The sequence below is a fragment of the Hyperolius riggenbachi genome, chromosome 8 (assembly GCF_040937935.1).
Source record: "Hyperolius riggenbachi isolate aHypRig1 chromosome 8, aHypRig1.pri, whole genome shotgun sequence".
In the NCBI taxonomy this organism is placed as follows: Eukaryota; Metazoa; Chordata; class Amphibia; order Anura; family Hyperoliidae; genus Hyperolius; species Hyperolius riggenbachi.
The window spans coordinates 265,145,625-265,162,543 of NC_090653.1; the positions used below are offsets into that span (position 1 = coordinate 265,145,625).

The 16,919-nt window shown below is 44.2% G+C and overlaps 1 protein-coding gene across 1 annotated transcript; it reads right to left on the minus strand.

The window, feature by feature from the left end:
• Positions 1-299: 299 nt before the first annotated feature.
• Positions 300-12,041, minus strand: TUBA3E (tubulin alpha 3e). The gene is made up of 5 exons (XM_068248789.1): positions 11,884-12,041; positions 9,879-10,101; positions 8,478-8,626; positions 7,655-8,335; positions 300-703 (listed from the first exon to the last, which is right to left on the minus strand). The coding sequence occupies exons 1-5, from the start codon at positions 11,884-11,886 to the stop codon at positions 410-412; spliced, it is 1,350 nt and encodes a 449-aa protein (XP_068104890.1). The 5' UTR covers positions 11,887-12,041; the 3' UTR covers positions 300-409.
• Positions 12,042-16,919: the final 4,878 nt, after the last annotated feature.

Genomic DNA, 16,919 nt, shown 5'->3' on the forward strand with positions numbered 1-16,919 from the left:
CAAAAAGCTGTCGCTTCTGTAAAATTTCTACTACCTAGTTTAAGTGACGGCAACATAGGAGAAAAGTAATTTATGGCTCACTTTTCTCTGGAAAAAAATGTACTTATTTGTCTATGTTTGCACATATTTTAAAATTAATTGGTTTTTTTTTGCCATAGTGCCCCTTTAAGTGTAAACTGTGACTAGTACTCTGTAAATTAGTAGTGTGGTCCCCAATCCAGTGATGTGGCTTCAAGAAATTCTATGACACTGCAAAGGAAAACTTTTGCATTACAAAATAAATTTTCACACCAAACCAATTATTTATTTTTTCGAATCATTTATTATTGCTAAAACTGCAGAACACAAAAGAAGAACTTTTAAAATTCAGAGAAAACACTTGTACCTCTACACTAAGATTAATATTCCTCTAATATTCCCCCTCCTCAGCCTCCGCCTCCACAGAATCTACCCCAACCTCCTCATAATCCTTTTCCAGAGCCGCCAGGTCCTCTCGGGCTTCGCTGAACTCTCCTTCCTCCATCCCCTCCCCAACATACCAGTGCACAAAGGCACGCTTAGCATACATAAGGTCAAACTTGTGATCCAGTCGGGCCCAGGCCTCTGCAATAGCGGTGGTATTGCTGAGCATGCATACAGCACGCTGCACTTTGGCCAGATCTCCTCCTGGGACCACAGTTGGGGGTTGATAGTTGATCCCAACCTGTAACAAAGTATATCACTGTTAGGACACAGCTTCTACTTCAACATTCATTCTGAATATAAAAGAGTAGCAGACCTAAGCCCGTTTAAAGAGACACTGAAGCAAACTTATTTTGCCTAACATACTTATTTTACCTTATAATTCGCTTCAGTGCTCTAATGCCAAGTAATCCGCCGCTAAACGAGGGCTGCAGAGCCTCCAAATCCCCGGGGGGCAATCCGGCAGGCATTTCCTGGAAGGGGCAGAGCTTTTAACTTCAGCTCTGCCCCCCCTGATGTCAATCACGGCGGATCGCCGCCTCTCCCCGCCCCTCTCACACTTCGTTCACAGAGAGGGGCGGGGAGAGGCGGAGATCCGTGCGGCGATTGACGTCAGTAGGGGCAGAGCTATAGCTGGAAGCTCTGCCCCTCAGATATTTGCAGAGGGATTTGCGGGCTCTGCAGCCCTCGTTTAGCGGCGGGGACGCGGCGGATTACTTGGCATTAGAGCACTGAAGCGAATTATAAGGTAAAATAGGCAAAATAAGTTTGCTTCAGTGTCTCTTTAAAAAACAGGCTCTAGGTCTGTGTTTTTCGCCGCGCGCACGTCCGCCAACCTCTGCGCGCGTCCGCCACGCTAACCTGTCACACACCCGGCCGCCAGCTCACACGCCGCACACCCGGCTGCCCGCTCACACGCCGCCTGCTCGGCTCCCTGGCCCCATCCTCCTGTCTCTGTGAGGCTGGGTCCGTGTTGCGCAAATGCGCAGTGGCAAAAAGCGCGGACCCAGCTACACAGGGACAGCATGACGCAGAGACACAGGGGTTTTATTATAGAAGATAATTCCCACAATATAAATAAACACAAACTGAGCAGCACTTCCTACCGATTACTTTTTATACATAGTTTGAAGAGATGTACTAGGGAAAGGTGGCCTGGGAGATAATTCAAAGGATGTGTATAACATTCTACTTTATGAATCATTTGAAATCTGTATGCTCTGAGTGAGTAACCAGGGCTGTGAAAATCCACCGACTCCTCAGTTTAGGATTCCACCGACTCCGACAATTTGCATATTACAATCTTGTTGATTGAAAGTATGTAACATGAAATTCGTCTCTTAACTGACAACGCTTAGGAATTTTAAAAGACAACTGAAGTGAGAAGGATATGAAGACTGCCATATTTATTCCCTTTAGTCATAGACTAAAACTAGTCCTTGGTAAGAGTACTTGTAAAAGGTACAGACCGGAACAAAGAACATCTGTCTGGCCCTAGGCAATGTAACTGTGGGTACATGTAAGAGTGATATGCAGGTACTCTGCAGGGGAATAAGGAGATTCTTCCTCTATTACACATTCTTCATGCACAATCTGAACCAGGTTTATGGGTGATAGACAACTCTGTGTTCAATGTGCACAACATTCTCAGTGGATTCCCTGCAGCTCTATGGAGAGTGCATATGTAAAGTATAGTACTACTGTGTAACAAAATAAACATGAGACAGATTAAATTAAAGTTTTATACATACCTGGGGCTTCCTCCAGCCCCCTTCAGGCTAATCAGTCCCTCGCTGTCCTCCTCCGCCACCTGGATCTTCTGCTATGGGTCCAGGTACTTGAGCCAGTCTGGCATAGTGCGCATGCACACACTCCGCTGCCGGGAGCGTACTACACCTGTGCAGCAGCAGAACGCTCCTGGCTGTGGAAGCGGCATGCGGTCGGACTGCGCTGACTGGCTGAATTACCAGGACTGAAGATCCAGGTGGTGGAGGTGGACAGCGAGGGACTGATTAGCCTGAAGGGGGCTGGAAGAAGCCCCAGGTATGTATAAAACTTTTCTTTTCATCCTTCTCAGGTACCATTTAATTCGTAGTCACCAAACCAAATTTTAACAACATATCAAATTATTTGATTTCACAAGCAAATAGAGTGCGTACATTTGCATAAATCAGAATCAACGCAGAATTATTTCCATCTCACTGACCATCTCTATTAGTGACACGGCTACACATCAGGCTTTATTCTTACAGCATAGATGTTATTTAGTATATATAAGAGATTCCTGTGTACACATCATATATACAGTCACAATCAGATGTGTATATCTGACTTTAAAAATACGGGAACTGCTTTATTGAAGCAGCACAAGTAACTAATTTTGATTGGTTTATTTCATTTTTGTGGACTAAGCACAGCTATTACTGTATGTATAAATTATTAATGATGACTATTATCTAAGAAATAGAACATTTTATCATATTTTCTATTTTAATTACAGTTTAAATTCATTAGGAGTTGGAGTCGGTGCATTTTTTCCCGACTCAGACTCCAGGCACCCAAAATTGCCCCGACTCCGACTCCACAGCCCTGCGAGTAACTAAGGAGTTATGAGAACACAGGTTCTGGGCTTTTCCCCACTAACAGAGTTTTGCTATCTGATTCCATGCAGATCATAAACTGAAACGACACCTGATAGATAATGTCAAACACGGTGTCCTGCATCATATAGAAGTGCCTGCACAAGGGGGAGAGACAAGCTGTGAAGAACAAGACAGACAGTGCTGGACTACAGCAGGAAGGTAAGTTAAAGCACAGCTTCCAGCTGCCCCTGCACTCTGCTTATAGCTTCAGGGAGTACAAGAGAGGAGCCAATAGGAATAAAAGTGGCACAGGGGGACCAATTGGTGGCACAAAGGGACCAATAGGTGGTACAGGGGGACATAGGAAGCACAAACAGGACAGGAGGCACAAGGGGGATGGGAGGTGGCACAGTGTTTCGACTAAAGAACAGAATCAGGTTAAAGCGGAATATAACCCTGGATTTCAACTTTGCTCTAAAACATTATTTACAGCATATTATATGCAAAAAGCATTTTTTTTTACTAGACCAGCATTGGAAGGGTTAAACACAGAGGTTTAAAGTTCCATGGAGAAGAGATATGCAGAAGTTCAGATTGTTACATTGTATTTAGTTAAATGTATCTATTGAGAAATGTTACACACTCTTTGGCTGTCCTCCAGCTCCTTCTCAGTCAGAGTGAGTCACATTCAACACTTAGATACATTTATGTAAACAAAATGTATCTATGTCAGCTTCCCATGCCTCTGCAGAAATCTCCAGGAACTTTAAAGCCCTGTGTAACCCTTCCAATGCTGGTCTAGTAAAAAAAAAAAAATGCTGGTTGCATATAATATACTGTAAATAATGTTTTAGAGCAAAGTTGAAATGCAGGGTTATATTCCGCTTTAAGAATGAACAAACTGTCGCTATCTCATTAGTTAACTGGAACTACCTGTATTTACAATAACTGTATTCTCTAAACTTTAGAGAATACAGTTATTGTAAATACAGGTAGAAGCAAGCATCTCTTCTCCTGACTAGTTACTCTAGTGATGTTTAGAAGAAATGTCTCCTCTCATATGCTATGATAATTAAGGCTTTTTAGATCTGGCTGGCTCCATCCCATCATAATATCTTCTTGTAACTAGATATCACACAGCCAAAATCTATAGTCTCCCTCACAGCGATAGAATCCCATAATGCTCTGCACTGTAAACACTGTCAATGATCAAGTAGTCAAACATGTAAAGTATGAATATGCTCTCACTGCACACACGAGCTAGAATTTTATTTTTCAAAATGATCACTCATATTCTTTTCAGGTGAAAAGGAACACGTGTACAGGTGCCCCCCAGTGTCAGCACCAGGGCTGTGCAGTCGGTATAAAAATCATCCGACACCTCAGTTTTTTTGAAACTACCAACTCCGACTCCAGGTACCCAAAATGGCTCCGACTCCTCAGTCTAATACTTACCAGGGCTGTGGATTTGGTACAAAAATCATCCAACTCCTCAGTTTACGAAACCACCGACTCCGGGTACCCAAAATTGCTCCGACTCCCTGACTCTGACTCCACAGCCCTGGTCAGCACTCTCTTCTTCATCCATCTGCTGAGTTGGTACAACACAAGCCTGACGATGGACACACATACACACAATATTTTCAGATGGCATTTATCCCACATGGGCATGAAACTTTAGACCCACAAAATCCCTCAATGTCTAAGGGCAGAGACATACTGCAGAGTGCTTTGTGATGCATTTTTGCTTTTAAAAACACGCTTCCATCGACTTGCAATAAAATTGCTGTGATCGTAATTTTTTTTAAAATAGTGATTGCAGCAATTTTGCATCGATTTTAATGCAAGTCAATGGGTGTGTGTTTTTAAAAACAAAAATGGATTAAAAAGTGCTCTGCAGTGTGTCTCTGCCCTTAAATAGATGTTTTGGGGTTTTTGTGCAAACTGCTGCCTGCCTGAAAAATAATTCAAGAAACCTCCAGTATGAAAGATTTTCCATTTTACCTGTTTTTAAATGGAGTCTGCATATAAAAAAAAAATCTCCCATGCCTTTAAAGCTTTAAGTCCCTTTGTTTAGGGCCCATTCACACCGGGCCGATTTGCGGGCATTTAACGCCAATCGCTAGCGCTTTAAAAACGGCTAGTGTAATTAAAAGTATATGATTTCACGGCCACGATCGGCGGTGATTCACAATAAATGCAGTGTTTTTTTTGCGATTAAAAGGCTAAATTAAAAAAAGTCCAATAAAAACGACGTTACTCGCACAAAAACCCTGTCACAAAACGCTAGCAATTTTGCGATCCCCGGTGTGAATAGGCCCTACAGAAATTCCACTTACTAACTCTTCCTGAAAGCAATGACTTTTACCTAAAGCAAGTGCTGGTTGTATTTTTTTAGTGTAGTAGCACAAATACTGCTGAGTGTGTTCAGAGGAAATCAGGTAATTTAGAAACTCCCAACACTGACCAGTAAACCAATGTCCTGTTGGTGATGTCCCAGCTCATGGACGATAACTGCGGAGTGCACCAACTGTAACGGGTGTGGGGTAACATCATGGAGTGGGGCAGCATCACACAGTTCTAATTATGGTTATGTCTAGAAGAACTCAAGGAGAAACATTTCATCTATTAAGATGATAGATTTGCAAAGCTCTGATCACATCCTGCTTCAGCACACGATCATGACTAGCAAATTAGAGACTTGCACAACTTTCACCTGACTAAACTGATCACATGCTTCTTCATGCTTTCTCTTAGACATTACCATCACCACACACATAGAAAGAGGGGTTTATTGTGGGACGTTCATTTACTAAGATCAGAATACATTAGGTGATCCAGCAGCAAACCTGAACTGACTTAAAGGGAACCTTAACTTTGACAAAATAAAAGAGTTTCACTTTCCTGGGGCTTCCACCAGTCCCCCACCGCAGCTAAGCTTCAGTTTTGCCAACGGTCCACTGCGACTGCGCGGCCCTTGGAATGCGTATCCTGTAACGCATACACGTCACTGAACGTGTCCTGCACAGGCGCAGTAAGTATTCAATGACGTGTATGTGTACCAGGATACGCATTCCAAGGGTAAACCGAAACTTAGCTACAGTGGAGGGATGGAGGATCGGTTCTTCACTCCACGGGCACAGGACGGCTGTGGAGTGCTGGTCAAAGCCCAGGTAAGTGAAACTTTTATTTTATTACAGTTAAGTTTCCTTTTAAAAACTGTCAGGTGACAAAAGACTACAACTCAAGCCTGTGTAGTATCAGAACAAAGTAAAAACTGCAGAAAAGTTAGTGAATTGGTGTTTGTATGATTATAGTTGTACATATACATCCACAGCAAGAATGTATTTTTGTTACATCAAGGATAAAGGTCCTTGTTAAAGAGATTTGGAAAGGACTTGACTTCATCCCAGTTCATCAGTAGCTGATACCCCCTTTCCCATGATAAATCTTTACCTTTTCTCAAATGGATCATCAGGGGGCTATGTATGGCTGATATTATGGTGAAACCCCTCCCACAGTGAGATGTCAGGACCATGGTCCTGACATCACACTGTGGGAGCCTTGTTGCATTGTGGGACATAACAGCTGTTTTAAACTGCTAAAAAAGCAAGCAGCATCTCCTTCCACTGACATCACATGCTGCCAGCAGTAAAACTGTCGCCATGTGATACATTTCAGAAAGTTAATCAGGGAGAAAAAAATATTTTACAATGGGCAAACACTGACTAAATAATTTATACATAATTATTGTAAAAATTAAGCACTTTTTTTATTATGTTATTTTCACTGGAGTTCCTCTTTAAAGGACCACTATTGCGAAAAAAGTAGGCAGTTATATCTGACAGAATATGTGACAGTTATATCTGGGCCAGCCCATCTCCTCATGGGGCATTCTCAGGATTTTCTTTGTTTTTAAAAGCATTTTCTGAACAGCAGTTTAACTGCCAAAATGGTAAGATACCAGCCAGCCTCCCTACTCACTTCCACACTATTTTGTCAGTAAGACTTTGCAACTGCTGTTCAGGAAAACAAAGAAAACCCTGAGAATACTCCATGAGGAGATGGACTGGCCCAAAAGACAAAACACAAGACAAATAACATTTATATTGCGCTTTTCTCCTTGCGGACTCAAAGCGCCAGAGCAGAGCAGCAGCCACTAGGGCGCGCTCTATTGGCAGTAGCAGTGTAAGGGAGACTTGCCAAAGGTCTCCTACTGAATTAGTGCTGGCTTACTGAACAGGCAGAGCCGAGATTCGAACCCTGGTCTCCTGTGTCAGAGGCAGAGCCCTTAACCATTACACCATCAGCCAACTGTCAGATTTTAACTGCCTACTTTTTTTGAGATAGTGGTCCGTTAAGGGTGATGCACATGGATGCAACTACACAACCACTACCCATTCAGCAACTGCAGTATGTTCCGGTCCAGGTTTGCTGCCTCCCTTCTGCTCACCAACACAAAAGACTTTAGGAAATAAACCCTAGAGAGTTGCTTTATGAAAGAATCTCAGAATGTGGCTCTGGATTCATTAACATTCCTATCTTATCAGGTATCTAGCTCAGCACCAACAATGTACTATTTACAAGTTCAGTTGAGTTTGAATACCAACCTTGAATCCGGTTGGACACCAGTCTACAAACTGGATGGTGCGTTTAGTCTTGATGGTTGCAATGGCAGCATTGACATCCTTGGGCACCACGTCCCCTCTGTACAGCATACAGCAAGCCATATACTTGCCATGACGGGGGTCGCACTTCACCATCTGGTTGGCAGGCTCAAAGCAGGCGTTGGTTATTTCGGCTACAGAGAGCTGCTCATGGTAGGCTTTCTCTGCAGAGATGACAGGGGCATATGTAACCAGTGGGAAATGAATACGAGGATAAGGAACCAGATTTGTTTGGAATTCGGTGAGATCCACATTCAGAGCACCATCAAACCTCAGAGAGGCGGTGATGGAAGAAACTATCTGGCCAATGAGGCGATTAAGGTTGGTGTACGTTGGACGTTCTATGTCCAGGTTACGGCGACAGATGTCATAGATAGCTTCATTGTCCACCATGAAGGCACAGTCTGAGTGCTCCAGAGTTGTGTGTGTGGTCAGGATGGAGTTGTAGGGCTCTACCACAGCTGTTGAGACCTGTGGTGCTGGGTAGATGGCAAATTCCAGTTTGGACTTCTTGCCATAATCAACAGAAAGCCTTTCCATCAGGAGAGAGGCAAACCCTGAGCCAGTGCCTCCACCGAAACTGTGGAAGATGAGGAACCCTTGGAGACCTGTGCACTGATCGGCCTGTGAAGAGAAGACACATCAACAGTCACATAGGCAGACCCTCTTGTCATAACATAGATCTATCGAGGTAGAACTACAAAAGATTTGGTGAGTTCCTTCAATGAGCCATCAGATTTAAAATAATATTTATTGATCTGCTCACCAACTTCCGAATACGATCCAGAACTAAATCCACTATTTCCTTTCCAATGGTGTAATGTCCCCGGGCATAATTATTGGCAGCATCTTCCTTTCCGGTGATCAGCTGCTCAGGATGGAACAGTTGACGGTATGTCCCAGTACGGACCTCATCTAAACGAGGACAAATATGTATAACTGCATTTTCTACAGAGAGGGTTTTGGAATGTCTAATATTACATCAAATATTTCAAAGTGGCCAGTTTATAAAACTGTATTTAATAATGCACACTGTAAATTCACATCGTTTTCAACACAAGAGAGTCATGTACACTATTTATGAAATTATGATGAGGCACATCACTAGTGCCGCAATGCAGCACTACCACCTTTTAGAAGGCATTCGATGCTCAAGTCTGTGGAACTGCTGAGGAGATTCAATGAAGGGATGGATATTCTCCAGATTCCTCAGTGGCTGGCCAGCTCTCATGACATTTCGAACATCATGTGGCCATAAACAGCAACTTAGCAGCAGACATTCAGAGGAGAAACACCACTGCTCATCCCAAAGATGTTCATCCATTGTAAAAGGCTACCCATCTATCAAATTCAGAAAGCGCACGCTACAAGTGCCAAAACAGGAGTTATAAAAAAGAAGCCCCAGGTAAGTAAAGACTACTTTTTTTTTAATTTTGGGAGTCCATTAAAGCAATGTACTGGTAACCAGCATAAGCTTTGTTAAAGTGAACCAGAGACAAAGCAAGTTCATGTATTTTACCATATATATCAGTGGGGAGATTAGAGAAACCACTTACCCTGCTCTCTGTTTCATTTTTAACTGTTCAGCTTGCTTCTTATCAAGCATGATAAAATCCCTGGCTTTGCTCAGGAATTTTTATAGCAGAGTCTGTGTTCTCTGGTGTCTTTTCAAGCCCAAGCCTGCCCTCTTGTGGCTCTGCTCAGGAATCATTATAGCAAAGCCAGACTGAATGCTCAGTCTGGGATTTTATCAGGGCTGATTAGAAGCAAGCTGAACAGTTAAAAATGAAACAGAGAGTTGGGTAGGTGTTTTTTCTAATGTTCCCGGTAAAATACATGAGGGTGCTTCGTCTCTGGTTCACTTTAAATAATAGTTTTAGTTTCACACTGTCAGAGCTTTTCAGAGATTTTCTGATTTAAAAAACAAACATTTGACTATGTAATACTATGAGAGTTTTCACACTGGAGCAATTTGTTTTTCTATCCATTGCAAGAGTACTGCATGTAACTTTTTTTTTTTTACAGCAATTGCATTAACCCTAGAAGAGCAAAATCGATTGCTATAAAAATTGCTTACTGATTGTGATTTTCAGTGTGAAATAGCCCATGATTTTATGTATTTCTCAATAATATTGCATTTACAAACTAATTATGCTGTCATACATACCAACCACAGTGGGTTCCAAATCTACCATCACAGCTCTGGGGACATGCTTGCCAGCCCCGGTCTCACTGAAGAAGGTATTGAAGGAATCATCTCCCCCACCAATGGTTTTGTCACTGGGCATCTGTCCATCAGGCTGGATGCCATGTTCCAGACAGTACAACTCCCAGCATGCATTTCCAATCTGAACGCCAGCCTGGCCAACGTGGATCGAGATACATTCACGCTGTAAAGACAAACAAGTCAATCCTTACACGGTGTATTAATACTGGCATTTTCCTGCAAAACAAAGTGGAGCATTGTCCCTAATAGGGTGTCCCTAAGCCGTCCCAGCTGCTGTTCCCGCACAAGCCCCGTCTGCGGCATACATCAATTTTGGGTGCCCAAATTACCCTCTGGTGCTGCAATAGCCATAAATTACATTACAGATTAACAGACAGACTCGATGTGCAGACTCGGGCCTCGTTCCCATTGCATTCCGCTTGCATGTCTGTCCGCGTTGAGTGTTTTTTTTTAGACGCTTTTTTTCCCTCTCCCGGCGATTGGGTGGGCGATGCAGTCTTGTTAAAATTGCTTTTCCCGAGTGTTTTTTTTTTATTCACTCAATGACACAAGTCAGGAAGTTAACTCTATAAGCCGTAAAATAAATACAATGTATTTATTCTTACAAACGTTCATGCAATTGCTGCACAAAACGATTTTGTGAGCGCTTTTACTATACCTTCCATTGAGGCGGAATCGCCTCAAAAACGGCCCATGCAACGCTTATCTGAGTAGATCAGAAACGAACCGCTCAGATGTGAACTTTGTCATAGACAATCATTGCACAAACGCCAGCACTTAAAAAAATATCTCAAAAACGCCTCTAGTGTGAACCAGCCCTCACACAGACTCCCATACAAACAATAATACATTCTCTTCTTTCCATCCTCTGCTTGGTAGGGACTCACATGCAGCCATGGTCCCCTCCTTCCATCCTCTGCCTCTTCTGCTTGGCAGAGACTAACATGCAGCCATGGTCCCCTTGCCGTGTCATCACTCGCCAGCAGTGTCCTATATACTGACACTCACTGCTGCAGCCTCCAATTAGGTCGATGGGTGGAGTTTTGACGCCACCTCAACCATCCAGGGACACATTCAGGGGTTGGCAGCGCACAGGTGGGAGGATCCGCAGCTCACTGCGGGAGTTAAAGGGAAGGTTCAGGGTGGCTCTTAAAAAAATAAAAATGCCCATCCACTTACCTGGGGCTTCCTCCAGCCGTGGGCAGCCAGGACGCGCCCTCGGCGCCGCACCGCAGGCTCCCGGTCCCCTCCGGTGGCCGACCCGACCTGGCCGGCTGCCAGGTTTCAAAATGCGCCTCACGGGGTGCGCTGACGTCATCGGACGTCCTCCGGGCTGTACTGCGCAGGCAATAAAATGATCCGATTTTACGGCAATTCGATAAAAACGATCGTATCTTCCTAACTGATCGAACGCTTTATTTTCATTCGCCTGAAAAATCGGATTTCACGTTTTTTTCAATTTATATTGATCCGGAATGCCAGATATTTCTAGTCAATTTTTTTTAAAGATTGTATGGTGTGTGTTAGATTGTCAATTTATTAATATACACACCCTAGCAATTTCGTCAGAGTTTCCAATCATTTTTATCATAATTGGGGAAAAATTTGAACACAGGTGTGTGGTACATTGGTCATATTTTTGAAATGTTACAATCAGTTAAAAAAATTGATTGCAATTATTAAATTGAACAGATGTTTAAAACATTGTATGGTGTATGGCCACCTTTAGTCAGAGGCTCGAGTGGGCGGGGCTTAGACCACATGACCGAGCGGCGGTGGCTCTGAAAACAAGCACTGGACGCTCCACCGGCCCTGGATGGGCGAGCAGGTAGCGGCTCTAAGAGAAATCCCCCCCCCCCCCCCCCCATGCTTTCTGTACTAAAATGGGGATACATAAGCGCGTCTGTGTGTGTTGGGATGGCGGGGAATGCACTCGCGGTCTCACCATCCTCAGCTAAGCAGTGCGACGTCACCAGCGTAGATCCTTTAGCAGTAATCCTCTGCGGAGCTCCCTTCACGTCTCTCCTCACCTCACGGCTGTAACGGCTCCCGCTCTCCGCCTTTCCATATAAAGCCCTGGCCTCGCGCCGCTCTGCCTTCTGCTTCCTGATTGGCTGAGAGCCCTCTGAGGAGCTGCGGACTCGTAGTCAGTGGTGGCCGCGAGGAACCCGCCCTCACACGATTGGCCAGCCAGTTGCTGGGTCGCTGCGCGGGAAGGCTCACAGTTTTTTTTTACTGTGCTTTGAGCATGGGAGGCTGTTTCATGTGGTTACTTCATCATTGACAGCCTATCTACTTCCAATGAAGGAAGGTTGTAATGGATGATAGTGTATATATTAACTATGACCTCCTCACAACTGGCTGCATATTCTGTATGCAGCTCTTGTGATTAATGGAGGGTGTGGATAATCATTACCTCAGTAAGGTCCATGCTGCATGCCTGATCTCTGTATCTCCATGACACTTGCTCACTTGCCTGAATAAACTTTAATTACACTCATCCTCATAATGGAAAGAGGACAGGACTGTTATGATCAAGCAGGGTTTCGTGAAACTTAAATTTTGTCTAACAACATTGGAGGGGAGTAAAAGGGTGATTTCACACTGGGGTGGTGTGGTAATTTTACTGCACCCCACCGCTGGCCAATGAAAGTCTAGGAGGACTTTCATACCGACACGCAGCGTTGCAAGCAACGGAAGCAACGTTTTTGCTGCATCGCCGATGCTAGCGCTAACTTACGATACCTTGCGATTGAGCTTGTAGAACGGAAGTCATACAAGTCTATGGTGACGCGTGTGTTAAAAACCACCACAAGTTTTAATGCGTTCCGCATGTGCGGAAGCTTACTTTTACAATACGCTTCCGTGCACTTTCGTATTTCTGAAACAGGAAGTGAGCACAAGAGAGCGTCACTTTCTGTTTGGCCAGAAGGTAATTACCGTGTACTAAAGCGGTAATCCCCAAAGGCCTGATTTTGGCGGGGTGGTATATCAGGGCAGAGGCAAGAGAGTCTCCAGCCTCGGCGCAGTGTAGGAGGGGGCGCACAACTCACTCAGCTATCATTCCCCTATTGTGTTTGAAGCAGAGAGAAATACAAAAGGGGTTACATGGCAGTGACTGCAAGCCAGATAACTAGAGATTTAGGGCCCGTTCACACTGCACGCGTTTCCAGCCGCGTTTTGGAAACGCGTGCAGGAGGCAGACACGCACGACATCAGACCGTGCATAGAGTGCACTGTCTGATGTTCACACTGCATGCGTTCCGGACCTGTGCGGTCCGGGAACGCATGATGCACGCAGATTTTACAAAAACGCGCGGCTGTCCCATTCACTTTTCAGTGATGGGATCAGCCACGCAACGCACACAAACGCGGATGGCGTGCGTTCGTACGCGTTGCGTTCCGCATGCGTGGCCGTCCGCGTTTTGCAGTCTGAACGGGCACTAAGATGTTTGGGGCCCTGGGGTGCCTCTTAGTCTAATAGCAATCAGTGTGTGACGGCTGGGGTGGGAGGGATGGAGGGGCGCACTTTGGTATCTTGGCCTTGGGTGCTGGAAGTCCTTGTCCCAGCTCTGATTCTTATACAGGATGCTACTCACTTATTCACTACTTATTGGGGAATATATGTTAAAGGGAACCAGAGATGGGGACATGAAAAAGATTTTATACATACCTGGGGCTTGTTGCAGTGCAGCCCCATCCGCCTGGATCGATCCCACGCCGCCGTTCTCCGCTGCCTGCATCTATGAGAACCGGGTCCCGTCGCTGACGTCATCGGAGCCAGGCTACACAGGTGAAGTGTGCCCTCTACTTATCTCTCCAGCGGCTGCTGCAGAGTTACGCAAACAGCGCACTTCCCTTACGCTTAGACTGGCTCCGACTAATGGCAGAGCGGGGTCCCGGTTCTCGTAGCTGCGGGCAGTGGAGGACGGCGGCGTGGGATCGATCCAGGCAGATGGGGCTGCAGCAAGCCCCAGGTATGTATAAAATCTTTTTCATGTTCATCTATGGTTCCTTTTAAAACCTGTGCTGGGCAGGACGATGGTGTAGTGGTTAGCTCTCTCGCCTTGCAGTGCTGGGTCCCCATATCGAATCCCAGCCAGGGCACTATCTGCACAGAGTTTGTATGTTCTTCCCGTATCTGCATGGGCTTCCTCCAGGCACTCACTGGTTTCTTCTCACATCCCAAAAACATACAAATAAGTTAACTGGCTTCCTCTAAAGCAGGGGTGCCCATTAGGTAGATCGCGATCTACCGTTAGATCGCAAAGGACTTCATGGTAGATCCTGACCCCACTACATTTTCCATTCTGTATATACAAGTGTGCTCCTAAAATTGTACATAGGTAGATCATTTTGACTTGCTAATTTCTAAAAGTAGCTCACAAGCCGAAAAAGTGTGGGCACCTCTGCTCTAAAGTTTGACTCTAGTCTATGTAGGGGCACTAGACTATGATTATGGTAGGATTCGATTGTGAGTGACAGTCACTGATATGACTGTACTCTGTAAAGTGTACTGTAAAGTGCTGCAGAAAATGTCAGTGCTATAGAATTACATAATGATAATAAGGTAGGATATTAAACTATGACTATGGTAGGATTAGATTGTGAGCTCCTCTGAGTACAGTTTGTGACATGAGCATGTACTCTGTAAAGTTCTGCAGCAGATGTAAGTGCTATATACAGTAAATACATCATAATAATATTGAAGGACATTAGACTATAACTATGGTAGGATTAGATTGTGAGCTTAGCTGAGGAAAGTCAATGACATGACTATGTACCCTGTAAAGCGCTGCACTGTATAAATAATAATAATTGGACCAAAACAGATGCCAAGGTGGAGGAGATGCTCAGAGGAAGGATTCTGATTGGTCACTCTTGTCACGTTTGCATTTGGTTTGCACTAATCTGTTTTGCACCAATATTACTCCATTTTTCCTTGCACTGGTTTTAATACATGCCCCAGAGTTGCCCCTTCCTAATCTATACAGTAATACAGGCAGCTCACCTTTAGCTGAGCAACATGTCTGTACAGTTCAGTGCTGTTTCCCAAAACTATCACCCTAAGGATCAATTAACAAATGTTCGGGCAACTGCAATTTACCATGTGTACGAGAGTTAGGTCAATCCCTCAGCCGTGTCAATTTACTTCTGGGAAATCGCTGTACTGTAACTTCACGGACATCTTGCTATGTTTGTGTCTGGTTTCCACGTGGTAACCGTTCCAACGCTGAGGTGGCCGTGGGGGGACATTGCAAGCTCAGGCATGTCTAAGCACTGACAGTTCACTAAACCATTAAACCAGAAGCTGCATTAAATGTAGATTTCAAACGTAAAACTGTTTTCCTTAAACATATCAGACACATAGGCCTCAATTCACGGAGCTTAATCAAACACTTTATCAAACGTTTGATAATTTTCCTCATGGGTAAAATCTAATTTTGAATTCACTAAGGTGTTATAGATTTATCTAATGTCTTATCGATGAAATGATCAATAAATCTATAACACCTTAGTGAATTCTAAATTAGATTTTACCCATGAGGAAATTTATCAAACGTTTGATAAAGTGTTTGATAAAACTCTGTGAATTGAGGCCATAATCTGAAAGATCAATCTAGTCAGTCAGTCTAGCATTGTGGGTGCTATAAAACTGCTATATGAGAGGGAAGGCTGGGCACCAAAGCCAACTAATGTTGAATGTTCATTTTTGTTTCGGGAGCCATTTAAGGCCCCATTCACACTTACAAAACGCTAGCGTTTTGCTCTGGCATTTTTTGGCGATTAACGCCATTCACACTTGGGGTGATTTTCCGCGATCGCGATTAGCGCTTCTATAGCACTAAACGTGATCGCCGGGAAATCGCCTGAAAATGGTGCAGGATACACATTTTTGGGGGGCGATTTGCGTTAATCGCCGGCGATTAACGCAAATTGCCCAAGAGAGAACAGATCCATAGGTTATTATTGCACTAGTGCTTGAGCGTTTTGCCGAAATCGCGGGCAAAACGCTCTAGTGTGAATGGGGCCTAAAGAAGACCTCAACTTAGAACTTTCTCTCTACTCTAAATGATAAGCAACAGCATAATAGCCATTTTAGGGGCAAGCCAATTAAATGATCTGAAGATTGTTGAGATGCAGGAGCCAGGAGGAAACTGGAGTGGCTGAAGAAAAACCCACACAGAGAAAGGCCTGGATTTACCTCACAGGAGCCTATAGGCACCTTAAATTTCGCCCTCCATGAACCTAAAAACACCCCACCAAACTGCACCACCAGTTTGCTGGTTGTCCCAGATGTCACTTCTCCTTTATTTTCCCTGCCCATCATAGGTAGTTACAGGTGACCCTTAGTATTAGGTAGCCAGAAGTACCCTCCTCTATATAAAGTAGCTAGAGATGCCCCTGACTGAAAGGAGATCTCGTCAGTGGAATGCCAAGAGCAGGGTGAGTAACCTCTCATTTACACTCTCATCAGGACTCTGTGTAGGGAAGGAGGGAGGTGCTCAGGAGGGGGAATAAGCTGCCTTTTCATCATCAGGCGCCTGTAGGCATGTGCCTATAGTGCCTTATGGTAAATCCGGCCCTGGAGAACATACAAACTCAGCAGAGAGCGTGCCCTGGCTGGGATTCGAGAGGAATAAAAATGTTGAATTTACAATTGTTCTGCCAATTTCCAGGGAAATGCAAATTACATTAAAATTATTGGCACCGAATTTAGCGGTTAATAGCAAAGCCCCCATATGTGCTAGAATCATATTTGCTAGGTATGTTATGGAGAACAATTGTGACAGGGGAAAAAATATTTTTAAAAAACCTCGTCGTTTTTCAGAAAATCGATATTATAAGTTATGAACAGATTTTGTTTTTCTTTTTAAACCAGGTTAAATGACACATAATGTAACTATGATATGATACTTAATGATACTAGGACAGTGATGGCTAACCTTGGCACTCCAGCTGTGACAAAACTACAAATCC